Source organism: Ovis canadensis, chromosome 10 (genome assembly GCF_042477335.2).
Source record: "Ovis canadensis isolate MfBH-ARS-UI-01 breed Bighorn chromosome 10, ARS-UI_OviCan_v2, whole genome shotgun sequence".
Lineage (NCBI taxonomy): Eukaryota > Metazoa > Chordata > Mammalia > Artiodactyla > Bovidae > Ovis > Ovis canadensis.
In genome coordinates, this window is record NC_091254.1 from 49,912,766 (window position 1) to 49,928,552 (window position 15,787).

General features: G+C 51.9%; 1 protein-coding gene across 3 annotated transcripts in view; it reads left to right on the forward strand.

The window, feature by feature from the left end:
• The window catches only part of LATS2 (large tumor suppressor kinase 2), a 45,441-nt gene that overhangs the window by 12,463 nt on the left and 17,191 nt on the right, over positions 1–15,787 (forward strand). For all 3 annotated transcript variants that reach the window (XM_069601692.1, XM_069601691.1, XM_069601693.1), the window contains exons 3-6: positions 9,082–9,214; positions 10,327–11,540; positions 12,397–12,979; positions 14,179–14,361. In XM_069601692.1, coding sequence (XP_069457793.1) covers positions 9,082–9,214; positions 10,327–11,540; positions 12,397–12,979; positions 14,179–14,361 — 2,113 coding nt within the window. The remainder of the gene's footprint in view (positions 1–9,081; positions 9,215–10,326; positions 11,541–12,396; positions 12,980–14,178; positions 14,362–15,787) is intronic.

Sequence of the window (15,787 nt, forward strand, 5' to 3'; positions counted from 1 at the left end):
CCCACTTCCAATGCAGGAGGTTGGCTTTAATTGCCGGTTGGGGAACTAAGATCCAACATGCTGTGAGGTGCGGCCAAAATGGGGGAAAAGAATTTTAAAAAAGATTCCTAAGGCACATGGAAGGATGTTCAACATCACTAATCAAGAGAAATGCAAATCAAACCTAGAGCGAAGTACCCCCTCACAGAGGTCAGAATGGTCATTATCAGAAAGTCAACAAATAAATGCTAGAGAGGGTGTGGAGAAAATAGGATCATCCTACACTGTTGGTGGGAACGTAAACTGGTGCAGCCACTATGGAGAACAGTATCGAGGTTTCTTAAAAAACTAAACGTAGAGTTACTGCATGTCCCAGCAATCCCACTCCTGGGTGTAAATCCAGAAAATATAAAAACTCTAGTTCAGAAAGATATAACCACTTCTGTGTTCAGAGCAGCATTGTTTACAATAGCTGAGACACGGCAGCAACCTAAATTTATGTCGGAATGAGTGGATAAGATGTGGTGTGTGTATACACACACACAGTATCATGTGTCTGCCATAAACAATGAAATAATGCCATTTGCAGCAACATGGATGCAACTTAGAGTGTCAAATTCAGTGAAGCAAGTCATAGAAAGATAATCATTAGTTATATGTGGAACCTGATTTTTTTAAAAGATACAAATGAATTTATTTACAAAATAGTCTTATAGATATCAAAAACAACCTTATGGTTACCAAAGGCGAAATGTGGAGGGGAGGGATAAATAAGGAGTTTGTAACATATACACACTAATATGTAAAACAGGTAACCAACAAGGACTTACATATAGCACAAGGAGCTCTACTCAATATCCTATGAAAACGTATGTGAGAAAATCTGAAAAAGAATAATAGAGGTATATGTATAATTGAATCACTTCGCTGTACACCTGCAACTGATGACATTATAAATCAAAGATACTCCAATTAAGAAAGAAAATGATGCCCAGGTGGGAGGAATACCAAAGGGCAGCCATTGGCAAAGTACCCAGTTGAAGAGTCAAGAGGGGACTTGATGTTTTATCACTTATCACAAGTGTTCGATCACTTATTTTTTAATACGTGGTCAGAATGATGTGTCCCAGAAGAGGTCACTGCCTGTCTGAAAGCAGACCCTTGTGTTTTTCTCCGGGAAGGTCCCCTTGTGGACGCAGCGAGGCCCGTGGTCTTCTGTCGGGTCGGTGACTCTGGAGGCGGCTCGGAAGGGGATGAGAGCTGCCTGCGCGCGGAGTCTCCGCTGTGGGGTGTGGGGTCCTGGGTGGAGGAGGGCTGAGGGGCACCGCAGGGTCACCGGGTGAGGTGGCTCCTCTGAGTCGAAGACCAGGGGTGTGTGGGGCCGAGCTCGGGCCGCGCCCCCAGAGCGGCACCCCCACACCCTGCCCTGCCGTGTGAGGGGCGCCGGGCGCGCAGCCTGTGCATCCGCTGTGGAGACAGCGGGAGGGCGGTGGGCAGCTGGGAGCCCGGCCTGGCGGCCTGTGGAAGGAGGGCCTCCCTGCCCGCAGGTCCAGGCGGAGCCGTCGTGACGGAGAGGCGGGGTCGGAGCGAGGGCACCGCTCACGAGAAACCCATGGCTCTGGACCCCCAGACAGATGAGCCGATGAGAAAGCAACCAAGCTTAGTTTTTTGAGAGATTTAAAATATTCAAAAATTCAAGCAAAACCGCACACTTTTGTTTTTCTAAACGTGTGATTCCTCTACGCCCGCGGGGGGTGCCCGCCGGCTCCACGAGGTACTCAGATGGGACCTGCCTCCGGCCGGGAGGCTGAACCTCCTTGACCCGTGCCGAGAACACAGCGGGCACACCCGGACAGGCAGCCACGCAGGGACTGTGGGACCTCCCTGGAGGCCCGGGGCTGAGACTCCCCGCTCCCAGTGCAGGGGCTTGGGTGCGGTCCCTCCTGGGGCACTGAGCCCTGTGTGCAGCCGCTAAGAGTTCACAGGCCGCAAACAGATGCCGCAACTGAAAGATCCCAGTGCCACAGCTCAAGAAGCGGCGCAGCAAAACACGTAAAAACAAGTAGCTGAAAACAAAACAGAGGCACGCAGTAGCTTCCTGGGAGAGTTGGTGTGGAGCAGACTGTCCCACTCGGGCACCTGGGTGACGGTATAAGGACAGTGACTCACTTGTAAAATTTATTTATTTTTAAAACCAAAAACATTTTGTATTGGGGTACAGCTGGTTAATAACGTTGTGATAGTTTCAGGTGGACAGCAAAGGGACTCAGCCATATGTGTACATGTATCCATTCTCCCCCAAACTCCCCACCTATCCAGGCTGCCACATAACACTGACTGCTCACCTTGTTGGATGCTACACGGTTCTACAGACACCTGACATGAGCTGAGTGTCTAAGGTTTCAGAGACCTTTTTCCTAAAATAATTTTTATTATTTACTTTTGGCTGTGCTTGTTGCCGTGTGCAGGCTTTCTCTGGTTGCGGTGAGCTGGAGTGACTCTTCGTTGTGGGTGCATGGGCATCTCATGCGGTGGTTTCTCTAGAGCACGCGGGTTTCAGTAGTTGTGACACATGGGTATGACAGTTGTGGCTTAGGGGCTCTGGAGCATGGACTCGAGTATATGTGGCTCTGGGCTTAGTTGCTCTGCTGCCTGTGGGATCTTCCTGGACCAGGGTTCAAAGCAGTGTCCTTTGCACTGCAAGACAGACTCTTAACAATTGGACCACCAGGGAAGTCCCTCAGAGACCTTTCTGATGTGTCTGTGTATGCGCTAGCCTGGGAGTGGGGAGGTCCTGCGTGAATGAGGCGGTCCAGAGGAGGGAGGCTACTTGAGGGGTGACTCTTCCCCAAGCCACTTGTGGCTCCTGTGAAGAAAGGAGTTATCTTCTGATGGGAAGGTGTCGACTGCTGACAGCACTCGGGCATTTTTAGTGAGGTGTTTTTCCAACTACAGAGCAGGATCCTTGAATGAGTGGAATAATCAGTTTTGTGGGCTCTGATAACAGTGCAGAGTCAGATCACACATAAATAAGGTTAAGTGTTGTTCTTATGAAATTGTGAGAGTGAAGACAAAACTGCTGTGTACTGTAGATGGGCTGCTAGCCTTTCCTGCCTGGAGCATGGCAGGCCACCTGTAACTCCTGGAGGCTCCACATTCCTCAGAAATGGAGAGAAGCCCTGATTTTAAAACTGAAAATTACATTTTCACTACCCTTTTTTCAAAACTAAATTGTCATAAAACAGATTGGATCTTTGTTTAGTTTAGGGTGTTCAGCTAGAAAAAGAATACTAAGTATTGTGAATTTCTGAGAAAGGAGATTTCATTTGATTGAATCTGTAAAGCCACTCAGCAGACATTCTTTTTTTTTTTTTTTTTTGGAGTACTACACTCTACCTTTATTGGTCCGGTAACGCCTGGTCTGCCGCTCTGATGGGACCTTTGGGCTCAGAGCAATCATGCTGGGTCCCTGCAGCCGGCAGCGTTCGTGTTACTGCCGGGCTCATGCCTCTCTGCCCCAGGGGTGGAAGTGTGTTGTCACTGGGGATCTCAGCCTCTCACTCTGCCGGAAGGCCTTCCTGACAGATGACTTGAGGAGGTGTCCAGCGAATCATTTTTCCTTCAGCATACTTCACTGCAGTGCTGGCCGAGGGAGCAGGGCGCTCACACCGCAGCGCTGGAGCTCCATGTATTCCACATGGGGTCGCTGGGCGGCGCTCTACCTGCCAGCCTCCCTCCTCTAGCTGCTGCCCCAGCATCCGTGTGCTGCAGGCTGCCCACTGGGCTCCGAAGGTTGGCAGGCCTCTCCATCCATCCACGATGGGCGGCTGTGTCACAGACCCCACCTTCCCTGGAAGTCCAGTGGTTAAGATTCCTTGTGGCGAGGACAAAAAGTTGTTTTCTCTTATCTGTTTTTTCCTCTAAATTATTTAGCATTTTAATCCCACTTCCTTATTTAACTTTAAAATGATCTGTTTACATTTAGTGGAAGGACAAGGAAGGGGACATTTCAAAGAGTAAATAAACAGAACATTCCAACACAACTTGCAGGATTCTGGTATAGCCTTTACCAAGGTCAGGGCTTGTGTCACAGCCTTTCATTACCTTTCCTGCCTGTTTTAGAGCTTGTCTACAGAAAATCAGCCTCTTTGCATAGATTTTAGAATCATAGCACATGCTAATTTTTGCTTTTATGAGGTAATAAGTATTCCCTTGAGCACATTGCTCAGTGTAAGAAATGAGAACATCCTTTGGCTTCAAGTCAGCGACTAATCCCATCCAGGTGGGACTGACTTGGTGGCCCAGAGCAGCCTAGCTTTACCTGCCACCACAGCTGCTGTAACTGGCCCAGGCGGCGGGCAGGTGGGTGGTGAGAACCTGCAGGTGGGGACTTCTCCCTAGCACCCATAGCGGAGAGGGGACTTTGACAGTGCTGGCATCAGTTGCTCTATAACAGACACAAGTTCTCTGAGCTCCTCTCCCTCCACCCCATCCTTGTCATCATTGTAATTTTGAGTAAATCGCTCATGTGCCTTGTTGTTAAGTCGCTAAGTTGTGTCTGACTCTGCTACCACATGGACTGCAGCACACCAGGCTTCCCTGTCCTTCACTCTCTCCCAGAGTTTGCTCAGACTTATGTTCATTTAGTCACTGATGACATCCAACCATCTAATCCTCTGCTGCCCTCTTCTCCTTCTCCTCCTTTCCCAGCATCAGGGTCTCTTCCAGTGAGTCAGTTCTTCGCATCAGGTGGCCAAAGTATCAGAGCTTCAGTTTCAGCATCAGTCCTTCCAATGAATATTCAGGGTTAATTTCCTTTAGGATTGACTGATTGGATCTCCTTGCCGTCCAAGGGACTCTCAAGAGTCTTCTCCAATACAATTCAAAGGTATCAATTCTTTGCCACCCGGCCTTCTTTATGGTCCAACTCTCAAACATGTGTACATAATTACTGGAAAAACCATAGATAACTTTGACTTATATGGACCTTTGTTGGCAAAGTGATGTCTGGTTTTTAATACACTGTCTAGGTTTGTTATAGCTTTCCTCCCAGGGAGCAAGCATCTTTTAATTTCATGGTTGCAGTCATCCATCTTAGTCTCGCCTTTTCCATCTTTGACACTTGGCTGGTGGCGCTCATTTCTCGGGGTGACTGGCAGGCAGGACAGGGCTTAGGTACAGAGCCCTCTGCACGCCTTCACTCTGCTGGCATCCTGCTGAGTTCTTGCCAACAGCCTCTCCATGCAGACTCTCCAGCAGGGGCTCACATTTTGGAAATTCTTGGCCTAGGGCTGAGCCTCCTGGTATACAGACTGCCCCACATGGGGTCACTCGGTTGTTTTCTCAGAGAAAATATCCATGCTCTGCTGTGGATGACCAGTTACTGTCCAGGGTTCAGTCCGCCACCTGCTGGCACAGGACCAGCCAGAGATCACAGCTTCCCTGAGACAAGGAGCATATGTGTAGCCAGGTCACACACAGCAGAGCACATGTGTCACGTGTATCCACAGAGCAAGAAAAGGATACACGTGCTGACACGCAGCGGGAGCCCCCATACATGCACAGTCTCTGGAAGCCAGTCTTGATGGAGGGAAGGAAGCATCTGTATGACATCTGCATCCTGACATCCCTGCCCCTGGTCGCCCGTGGGCTGACTGTCCCCTGCACAGTGGGACCACAGCTGCACAGGGGCTACTGTGGACACACATGAGACACAGCAGCTGCTCATTTTAAAAGTGTGGACTGGAGCTTGAAGGTCTGTGACAAGGATGCTTGGTGAGGAGGCCTGTGTGCTTTTTGCAGGGAAACGTCCAAATGGCAGGACTGGACGGCAGTAGTTATCTGCCCGGGAGAGTCTTCCCCCATAATCAGCCTGCTGAGTCCCAGGAGCCGACGCCGGCTTGTCACTGGTGATGAAACCTGCAGTGGTGCTTCTGCTCTGCCGGCTGCCCCCGTCCTCTGGTGCAGACTTGTCCCCGCCGGTCAGGCGGTCCCCCCAACGGGGCCTGTCTCCCAATCCCTTGCCGCCCACATGTGTGCCCTGGGCCTGGGGTCCTGCTACTCACACACTGGCCCTTCGCCTCCCAGTTCTTCCTCCAGCACTGTGGGCTGAGACAGACTGAATCTGTGTTAAGAAAACCAGAGTTCCCAACAAGAATGAATTCAAATTCCACATAAATTCATTACTGAAAAAAATAGATGTGTTTTTCTTCAAAAGAGGTTGGACCTAAATTACCATAACAACTGTATACAAGACTATAGTGCTTCTTTAAGAACAAATCATGGAGATATAAGAATAGTTTTGTAGTTAAATATGAATCCAACCAAACTTCTTATTTGAGGGACTATGAAGTTGCAAGATGATGTAGAAAGCAGTACTTCCTGCTGACTGTGCAGCCAGATTATGACAAATAGAAGCAAGTGAAAGTGAAGTCACTCAGTCATGTCCAACTCCTTGCGACCCTGTGGACTGTAGCCCACCAGGCTCCTCCGTCCATGGGATTCTCCAGGCAAGAGTACTGGAGTGGGTTGCCATTTCCTTCTCCAAGGGATCTTCCCGACCCAGGGATTGAATCCAGGTCTCCTGCATTGCAGGCAGACGCTTTAACCTCTGAGCCACCAGGGAAGCCCTAATAGAAGCAAAGTTGGTGCTTTATTATCAGGCTTCTAACAGGACAACTGTAATAATCTATGGGATATATTGGAATAAAAATACATTTTTAAGGTTCTTAAGTTTCACTTATCACACCAGTAATCAATATTGCGATAATGTTCTCATTTTCTGGTGAAATATTATTTCTTGGTGTTTTGTTAAATCTCTGTTCGTGATTATATTAAATATCTGTAAATTTAACTTTCCATAAAACTGATCTTAACAAATTCAATTTATTTAGCAAACCCAACCATTCAGAGTTGAGGTAAAATTAATAAGTGGGTATATTTTTCAGGTTATACCTGCAGTAAAAGTAGTTACCCACTGTCTACTGCTATGTAACAAACCATCCCAGAAGTTTTAGCGGCTGAAGAACAACCATAGTTTATTACTTATTATGATCCTCTGGGCTGTCCAGCTGTGTTGGTGGGGTTGAGCATCCAGGCTGTTTGCTCACATGTTGGAACTGTAGCTGAGTCTGGGGGCTGGCATTGGCCTGATCCTGCCCCCTGGAGCAGACTGCAGGCCACCAAGATTCTAGGGGCAGAGCTGAGCCTGTGCACATGAGACTGCAGGTGTTGTCATGCTCATTTCTGGACACAGGGACATGTGAAGAGAATAGAAGGTTCAGGACAGTTGACTGGTCTGTGGTTCCCCGTACCCTGCTCTGACTGACTACCAGCCAAGAATACCTTTTCTCCTCCGTCTGCCCACATCCTGCTGTCTTTGAAGAGCCAGCTGTGTGTCCTCATCTGGCCTGAGGACAGTTCCTGGTTCCTCTCCCTTCTCTGGCCCTCTTCCCCGAAACTCATCCTAGCAGTGTTGGGGGGTGGGGGCTGCTTGTCTTTCCAGGACTGTTCTGGAAGAGGTGGGGGGAGCTGTCCTGCCAGGCCTGTCCCGGGGACCCATGCTCTCTCACCCACTGTAGCCCTTCCCCTGGCTCCCTCCCTAGTGTGGGGGAAGGCTGATTCTCTGACTTCCACAGACCAGACAGGAATGTCTCCATCCAGTCACAGAAGTTTTCTCAGGAGGAGCAGAACAAAGTCTTCCAGGCCTACCATCAAGATCTGGGTGGGGTCAGTTTGTGTGAGGAAGAGGAAACAGAGATCAAAGATCTGGGTGGGGTCAGTGTGTGAGAGGCAGAAGAACCAGAGATCAAATTGCCAACATCCGTTGGATCATCGAAAAAGCAAGAGTTCCAGAAAAACATTTACTTCTTTATTGACTATGCCAAAGCCTTTGACTGTGTGGATCACAACAAACTGTGGAAAATTCTTCAAGAGTTGGAATACCAGACCACTTGACCTGCCTTCTGAGAAATCTGTTTGCAGGTCAAGAAGCAACAGTTAGAACTGGACATGGAACAACAGACTGGTTCCAAACTGGGAAAGGAGTACATCAAGGCTGTATATTGTCACCCTGCTTACTTAACTTACATGCAGAGTAGTACATCATGCGAAATGCCAGACTAGATGAAGCACAAGCTGGACTCAAGATTGCCAGCAGAAATATCAATAACCTCAGATATGCAGATGACACCACCCTTATGGCAGAAAGCAAAGAACTAAAGAGCCTCTTGATGAAAGTGAAAGAGGAGAGTGAAAAAGATGGCTTAAAACTCAACATTCAGAAAATGAAGATCATGGCATCTGGTCCCATCACTTCATGGCAAATAGATGGGGAAACAATGGAAACACTGACAGACTCAATTTTTGAGGGGCTCCAAAATCACTGCAGATGGTGACTGCAGGTATGAAATTAAAAGATGCTTGCTGCTTGGAAGAAAAGCTGTGACCAACCTAGACAGCATATTAAAAAGCAGAGACATTACTTTGCCAACAAAGGTCTCTCTAGTCAAAGCTATGGTTTTTCCAGTAGTCATATATGGATGTGAGAGTTGGACTTAGAAAGAAAGCTGAGCATCGAAGAATTGATGCTTTTGAACTGTGGTGTTGGAGAAGGCTCTTTGAGAGTCCTTTGGACTGCAAGGGGATCCAACCAGTCCATCCTAAAGGAAATCAGTCCTGAATATTCATTGGAAGAACTGATCCTGAAGCTGAAACTCCAATACTTTGGCTACCTGATTCGAAGAACTGACTCACTGGAAAAGACCCTGATGCTGGGAAAGATTGAAGGCAGGAGGAGAAGGAAATGACAGAGGATGAGATGGTTGGATGGCATCACCGACTCGATGGGCATGAGTTTGAGCAAGTTTCGGGAGTTGGTGAAGGACAGGGAAGCCTGGCATGCTGCAGTCCGTGGGCTCACAAAGAGACACGACTGACTGACTGCACTGAATGTGTGTGAGGTTCATCAGCCCCAAGATAAGTCCCCAGCAGTTCTTGCTCCACTGACTCGGAGGCGGGTGTGGTACAGAAAGGCTGTCCCTGGAAGCTTCAGGTGACCCATGCCCAGGCCCCCAGCTAATGTCTCTGTGCTCCCCTCTCCAGGAGATGGCGGGCAGGGCCCTCAAGCAGACCGGCAGCCGCAGCATCGAGGCCGCCCTGGAGTTCATCAGTAAGATGGGCTACCTGGAGCCAGGCAAGGAGCAGATCGTTCGGGTCGTCAAGCAGACCTCCCCAGGTGAGTGCACTGGGGGCTATGGAGAGGCGGCTGTGGGGAGAGGGCCTCATGGCCATCGCGCAGACCACCTCCCTCACAGGAGTCCGGATACGGGGACTGAACCTGCTCTGCCCAACATCCTATATACCCCAGAATGGGGGCAGATTGACACTTAGCTGGGTCCTTACTTCCTGGGGATTTGTGGAGTTCTGTTCATGAAAGGGAAAATTCAAAATGAAAATTAGGCCACTCAGCAGATTCTTTCTTCTGGAGTTGTGGGGGAGTCTTAAGGGGAGGCTTATTTCATTGATTCTAAAACACACTTGTTTCCCACTTTGTGAGCTCGGAGACCAGGCTGCACGGTGGCAGGTGGCTCGAGTACAGTGCCTCAGGCAGAGGTGTGGGAAAGCCACTCCCACCATACTCCCGGGGAGGGAGGGCCAGTCGCCTCAGCACCCCTGCCTGCTAGTCAGTGGGTGTTTCTCTTCCTGGGTAGAGCAGATGGAGCCATTTTGGGGACCTGAGGCCCCTGGGGGGCAATAAGGGATTCAGGATATTGACCAGAAGGAGTTTTCCCTGGAGACCTTGGATAAACCCAGTTCATCTGCTGAGTGAGGAACTTGCAAGGGCTTTGTATTAAATGCATTGTACCTTCCTTGAGATGAGAACACAGGTTTCCCTTTTCTTTTTTTTTTTTTTTTTTTTGACGGCATAACATTTCAAAAATGTATTTATCTACTACATATCTTCAAAATATATAAACTAGAAATTGACAGAATTAAAAGAACAATAGAAAAACATATTTTCACTGTGGGTGAATTTAACCACCTGTCTCAGGCACTGACTGAGAAACGCAGAGTGAAAACGGTGAGAACACGGACATTTGCCCGTCACATTTCGCTTCTCTTGATTGAGGAACGCCCTTAAGCATCGCCTTGCTGCCGCCACGTCTCGGGGTCTGGGTGACAGCTCATCCCCCGCCCCGGCCCTGGGGGCAGCCCCGGCGCTGGTGCTTCATGTTCCCCTGGGGGGCTCTGCCGGGGCTCCTGCGGCGCTGGGAGGAGGGTACCCGACCGGCGACGCGGGGCCTTCTGCTCGCGGCCCTCTAACGCCGCCTCCGTCTCTGCCCGCAGGGAAGGGCCTGGCGCCGGCCCCCGGGCCACGAAGGCCGAGCTTCGAAGCACCGGGCGAGCCTTTCCCGCCCTTCACGCAGGTGGCCGGGCCGGCTTTCGAGGGCCCCGCCGCCCTGGAGGAAGCGCCCCGCCCGTACCCGGACTTCCTCTTCGCCGGCGTCGGGCCTCCTTGTCGTCCGCACCCGCCCAAGGGCTACACGGCCGCCGGGGAGGCAGCTCGCATGAGCCTCGCGGGTCCCGGGGGCGCGCACTACAGAGCCCCGCTGCTGGTGCCCACGGAGCCCCTGGGCTATGGCGTCAAGCGCAGCTCCTCCTTCCAAAGCAAGGCGACCCCGGAGGCCGGCGCGTACGCGGGGCTGGCCGCCAAGGGCGCGGCCGCGCCGGTGCCAACCCCCGGCCTCCAGTTCCCAGCCCCCGGCGCCGCCTACGCTCCGGCCCCGCACCCCAAGCCGCCACACCAGGGACACCCGGGGGCCCCCCGGGGCGCCGCGTTCGCCGGCGACAGCGCCCCGCCCGGCCTGGCCGCCCCCGCGCGCACCGGCCTGGGCGCCGAGCGTTTCGAGCCGGGCGCGCCACCTTGGCCGAGCGCCAGCCTGGCCCGGCGGGACTCGCTCCCCAAGCCGGGCCCCAGCCGCACCGGTTCGTTCAGCGGCGCCGCGGCCCCGCCTAACGCCGTGACGGCCGTCACGGCCGCGCGCATCCTGCATCCAGTGCGGAGCGTGCGCGTGCTTCGGCCTGAACCCCAGACGGCCGTGGGGCCCTCGCACCCCGCTTGGGCACCGGCGCACCCGCCCGACGGCCCGGAACCCGCGGAGGAGCTCTCAGGGGGCGCCGAGGCGCGGGGCCGGCCCCCGCCTTATCCGCGGCACTTGCTGCGGCCGCAGGCCCGCGCCGAGCCGCTCGACGTGGACGGGCTGTGCGCTGGGCTGCAGCAGGGCCTCCGGGGCGGCCGCGCCTCTGAGGCCCCCGACGGCAGCCCCGCGAGCCCCGGGGCCACCAAAGCCGACAGGGTGGGCAGGGACCGGAAGCAGATCCAGACATCTCCGGTGCCCGTGCGTAGGGGCAGCCGCGACGAGGACAGGCGCGAATCGCGCATCAAGAGCTACTCGCCTTCGGCCTTCAAGTTCTTCATGGAGCAGCACGTGGAGAACGTGCTCAAGACCCACCAGCAGAAGGTGGCGCGCCGGCTGCAGCTGGAGCAGGAGATGGCGAAGGTGGGCGCAGGGCACGCCTGGTGTCGGGGTCCCAGTGGGAGAAGCCCCCCCGCATCGTGTCCCCTGTCCCGGCTCGGGGTGGGGAGGACTGTGCGGATGTTCCCCCGGTGAACGAACGCGTCGCTTGTTACGGCGTGTCCTTTCCGGGGAGCAAATCCATCAAGGCTCTCCAACTGGTAAAGAAACACTTTGAAAGAGGAGAAAGAAAACTTGAGTTTTTTTTACACATTGACATTGTGGGAATTTTAAAGAGAAGTATGGCTATTAGTGATTCAGTTCATTCTTAATGAAGTCTATAGTTGTTAAATAATGTTTGAAGTAGATGCTAGTTGACACTAAGCTGTTAGGGAACGTTAATTATTAGTGAAATTATAGAAATGCTATGGTGATTTCAGATTCTAAAAAGTTTTAAAAATAAGATCGGATTCCAGTGAAAATGCTGTTCCATTTTCATTGACTTTTCTGTTTTCCCGTTTTCCTCTGAACTGTCATTAAATTATTACATTGCTCTTAGAGTTCCAGGAATTTTACGGTCCCCTTTTGCACAAATTTTTAGTGATACAAGTTGTCTTTAGTTTTTAGAGCCTAAAAGTCAACCTGGAGAAAGAACTCCTTATTTTTACATCTCCCCTTTTGATTCTAAATCTGTGACTGTGGATGTAGAGAACCAACAGTCCTTTTCTCACTTGTACCATTGGCCCGGTTCTTCTGCACCCTCCTTTCCACAGATCATGGTGTGCCCTCCACTCTGGGGCTTCCCGTCCCCATGGGACCCATCCAGAGTGACCCTGTCCTGTCCCTCCTTGCCCCCATGGGGCCCGTCCAGTGTGACCCTGTCCTGTTTCCTCCTGCACAGGCCGGGCTCTGTGAGGCCGAGCAGGAGCAGATGAGAAAGATTCTTTACCAGAAGGAGTCCAATTACAATAGGCTCAAGCGGGCCAAGATGGACAAGTCCATGTTTGTGAAGGTGAAGACCCTGGGCGTTGGCGCCTTTGGGGAAGTGTGCCTGGCCTGCAAGGTGGACACGCACGCGCTGTATGCCATGAAGACCCTGAGAAAGAAGGACGTCCTGAACCGCAACCAGGTGGCTCACGTCAAGGCAGAGCGGGACATCCTGGCGGAGGCGGACAATGAATGGGTGGTCAAGCTCTACTACTCCTTCCAGGACAAGGACAGCCTGTACTTTGTGATGGACTACATCCCGGGCGGGGACATGATGAGCCTGCTCATACGCATGGAGGTGTTCCCGGAGCACCTGGCACGCTTCTACATTGCTGAGCTGACACTGGCCGTTGAGAGTGTTCACAGGATGGGCTTCATCCACCGGGACATCAAGCCCGACAACATTCTCATAGACCTTGACGGCCATATCAAGCTGACAGACTTCGGCCTCTGCACGGGGTTCAGGTGGACCCACAACTCCAAATACTACCAGAAAGGTACTGCCTCCATCCTTCTCTCCTTACCCCATCCTGGTTGGGTGCACCTGTCCCCATGTGATTTCATAATTTGGTGTGATACCCTTTTCTCCATGAAGAAGTACTATGATGTGTGAGGTATTTGTTTTTAAGTTAGTGGCTTCAAGTTTTACTAAAATGTTTCAAGGACAGAGGCCATAGGGTATCTTGGGGCCTGGCTGAGGAACTGTCACTGTGCCCTGTTAAATCGAACCTCCTGGCCTCCAGGGGAGCCCTCTCTTACAGCCCCCCGAGTCTCCCTACAGGTGCAGACCTGGCTGTGGGTCCAGCTTAACTGCACCTACTGTAGTTTCACTACCCAGAAAAGTGAGCAGTAGCTGGTCGTCATCTTATTTGTGGCTTGAATTCCTTTTTTTTTTCTTTTATTTATTTATTTATTTTTGACTGTTGTGGGTCTGCATTGCTGTGAGTGTTTTTCTCTAATTGCCAGGAATGGGGGCGACCCTTCCTTGCAGTGCACGGGCTTCTCCTTGTGGTGGCCTCTCCCGTAGAGCATGGTCTCTAGAGCGCAGGCTCAGTTGCTCCGAAGCATGTGGGATCTTCCTGGCTAGGGTTCAAGCTTGTGTCCCCTGCATTGGTAGGTGGATTCTTAACCACTGGACCACCAGGGAAGCCCTGGCTTGAATTCTTGAACTAGTTATTTTATTACTACAGCTCAGACAGTTTTTTTAACTCAAAACTAGTCCTATATCATTTGATTCATTCCTTTTTTAAAATTTGGCATTGAAATCATCTGTGTCCATATATTTGAAATCCTCAATCTTTTCCATGCCTATTTCAAAACATGTCTGACAAACAGGTGGTGTTAGCCTTTGAGATGGGCCTGAAAGGTGCTGGCAATGCCACCTCACTGTCCATGAGCCTGTCTTGCCAGCCCCACACTGTCACCCAGCCCTATGCACGAGCTCACAGCCCCCAGCACAGGGCACAGCCCCTGCCGTGGCTCCTGTCCTGAGGCATGTGTGTACCTCATGCTTGGGTCTGAGGCCCGGGACCACAGCCATTCTCTGAGCTGCCAGGGGACTCTTTCTCTCACTGTGTCAGGAACTGGGTCAGGTTACTTTTCCTTCTGAAGCTGTAGGTTTATTGCATTGTTGAAGATTGAAAATTGATTTTGTTTTCTGTTCTCTTCTCTCCTCACCCTGCTTCTTGGGTGACAGGGAGTCACTCCCGGCAGGATAGCATGGAGCCCAGCGACCTCTGGGATGACGTGTCTAATTGCCGGTGTGGAGACCGTCTCAAGACCCTGGAGCAGAGGGCGCGGAGGCAGCACCAGCGGTGTCTGGCTCACTCCCTGGTTGGGACCCCAAACTACATCGCCCCGGAAGTGCTCCTCCGGAAAGGTATGTGCTTTGGCTCTGCACCCAAGCTGGGTGATCTTCGAGGGTCCCAGCTCCCATTGTCAGGGTCTCAGTGTCCCCATATGTCTTCCCACGGGAGCCTGAGAGTGGGGTTCTGTCAGCAGACAAACCTCCAGTGTATCCTCCTCTGCTCAGGAGCTGGCCTGGCGTCTCCACTTGCTCCTCCTTAGGCTGTAAGTGATAAGCTGGCTGCATGGTGGGCTTGCTCCCTAGAGCCCAGAGGAATTGTTTGAGGGTTGGGACTGGGTTCAAGGTCCTCACTGGGGCCCACGATCTTCCCTGGTCAGTGGGTGTGAGAATGCAGACCTTCCCTGTGTCTCTAGTTCTTCCCACTGGTCCAGAGGTCCCTTCGAGGTAAGCCTCAGGGGTGGGGTGCTCCAGCCCCTCCAGCAGGTGCTTGACCAGCATAAGAGGCACCTCTGATGGTCAGTTTTGGGGGTCCCCAGCGGAGGGGCAGTGTGCATAGATCTGATTCCCTGTAAGAAACCTGAATAGAGCCAGACTGTCCTCACCTGCGGTTTCCACTGTTGGAGCCAGCAGGCTCTGTCCCCACCATGTTTTCTGTGAGCTGTGTGCCTCATGGCAGGTTGCCAGTGTCTCAGGGACTCAAGTATAAGGGCAGTGTATGTCCAGAGGTTGTTGGGCGTGTTGACCTCACTGCCCAGTACAGGCCGCCTTCTCTGTCCTTTCAAAGTGGGGGTGGGTGCTGGTCTGCAAGGAGGTTCACTGGTCTCCTTCAACCCTCTCATGGGCAGCAGCCCAGCAGAGCCTCCAGGGCCTGGCAGATAGGGGCCGCAGGTCACACTTAGCAAGAATTCGGTGACAGTGAGACCAGAGCGGGGCTCGGACTGGGATGTGGGACAGAATGAAAGATCAGCCTTCTCTGAAACCCCTATAAGGCCGTCCTGCAAGGGGTGAGGAGCCTGGCTCCCTCCGTGCCCACAAGGGGCAGGGCAGAGGCAGCCATTACCTTTGCCACAGTTTCCTTCCCTCTTGTCCCAAAAGCTCCCCAGGGAGCCTCGGCACTGGCCTCACCTGACCTCCGGTCAAAGCGTTTGTGCTTTTTAGTTTCTACATTTTTTTTTTGGCCGCATCACAGTGTGTAATCTTAGCTCTCTTGACTAGGGGTTCAGCTTGTGCCAGGCGCACAGCCCTAACCACCAGACCGCTGGGGAAGTCCCTAGTTTCTACGATGTTAATTTGTGTCTGTGTCCTTTACGAACTTAAATTCCTGGTTTAGTATTGTTATTAACAATAACAGTAACTTTTTAAATTTAAAAGATCTGTTATTATAAGAGGATCCTGTGTTTATCATAAATGCTGTAAAATCAGAAAACACTCGTGCCCACACTCCTGCCACGTGGAGACTGTGACCTCCGGCAGCATTTTTCCAGCGGTCTGTTCTGGG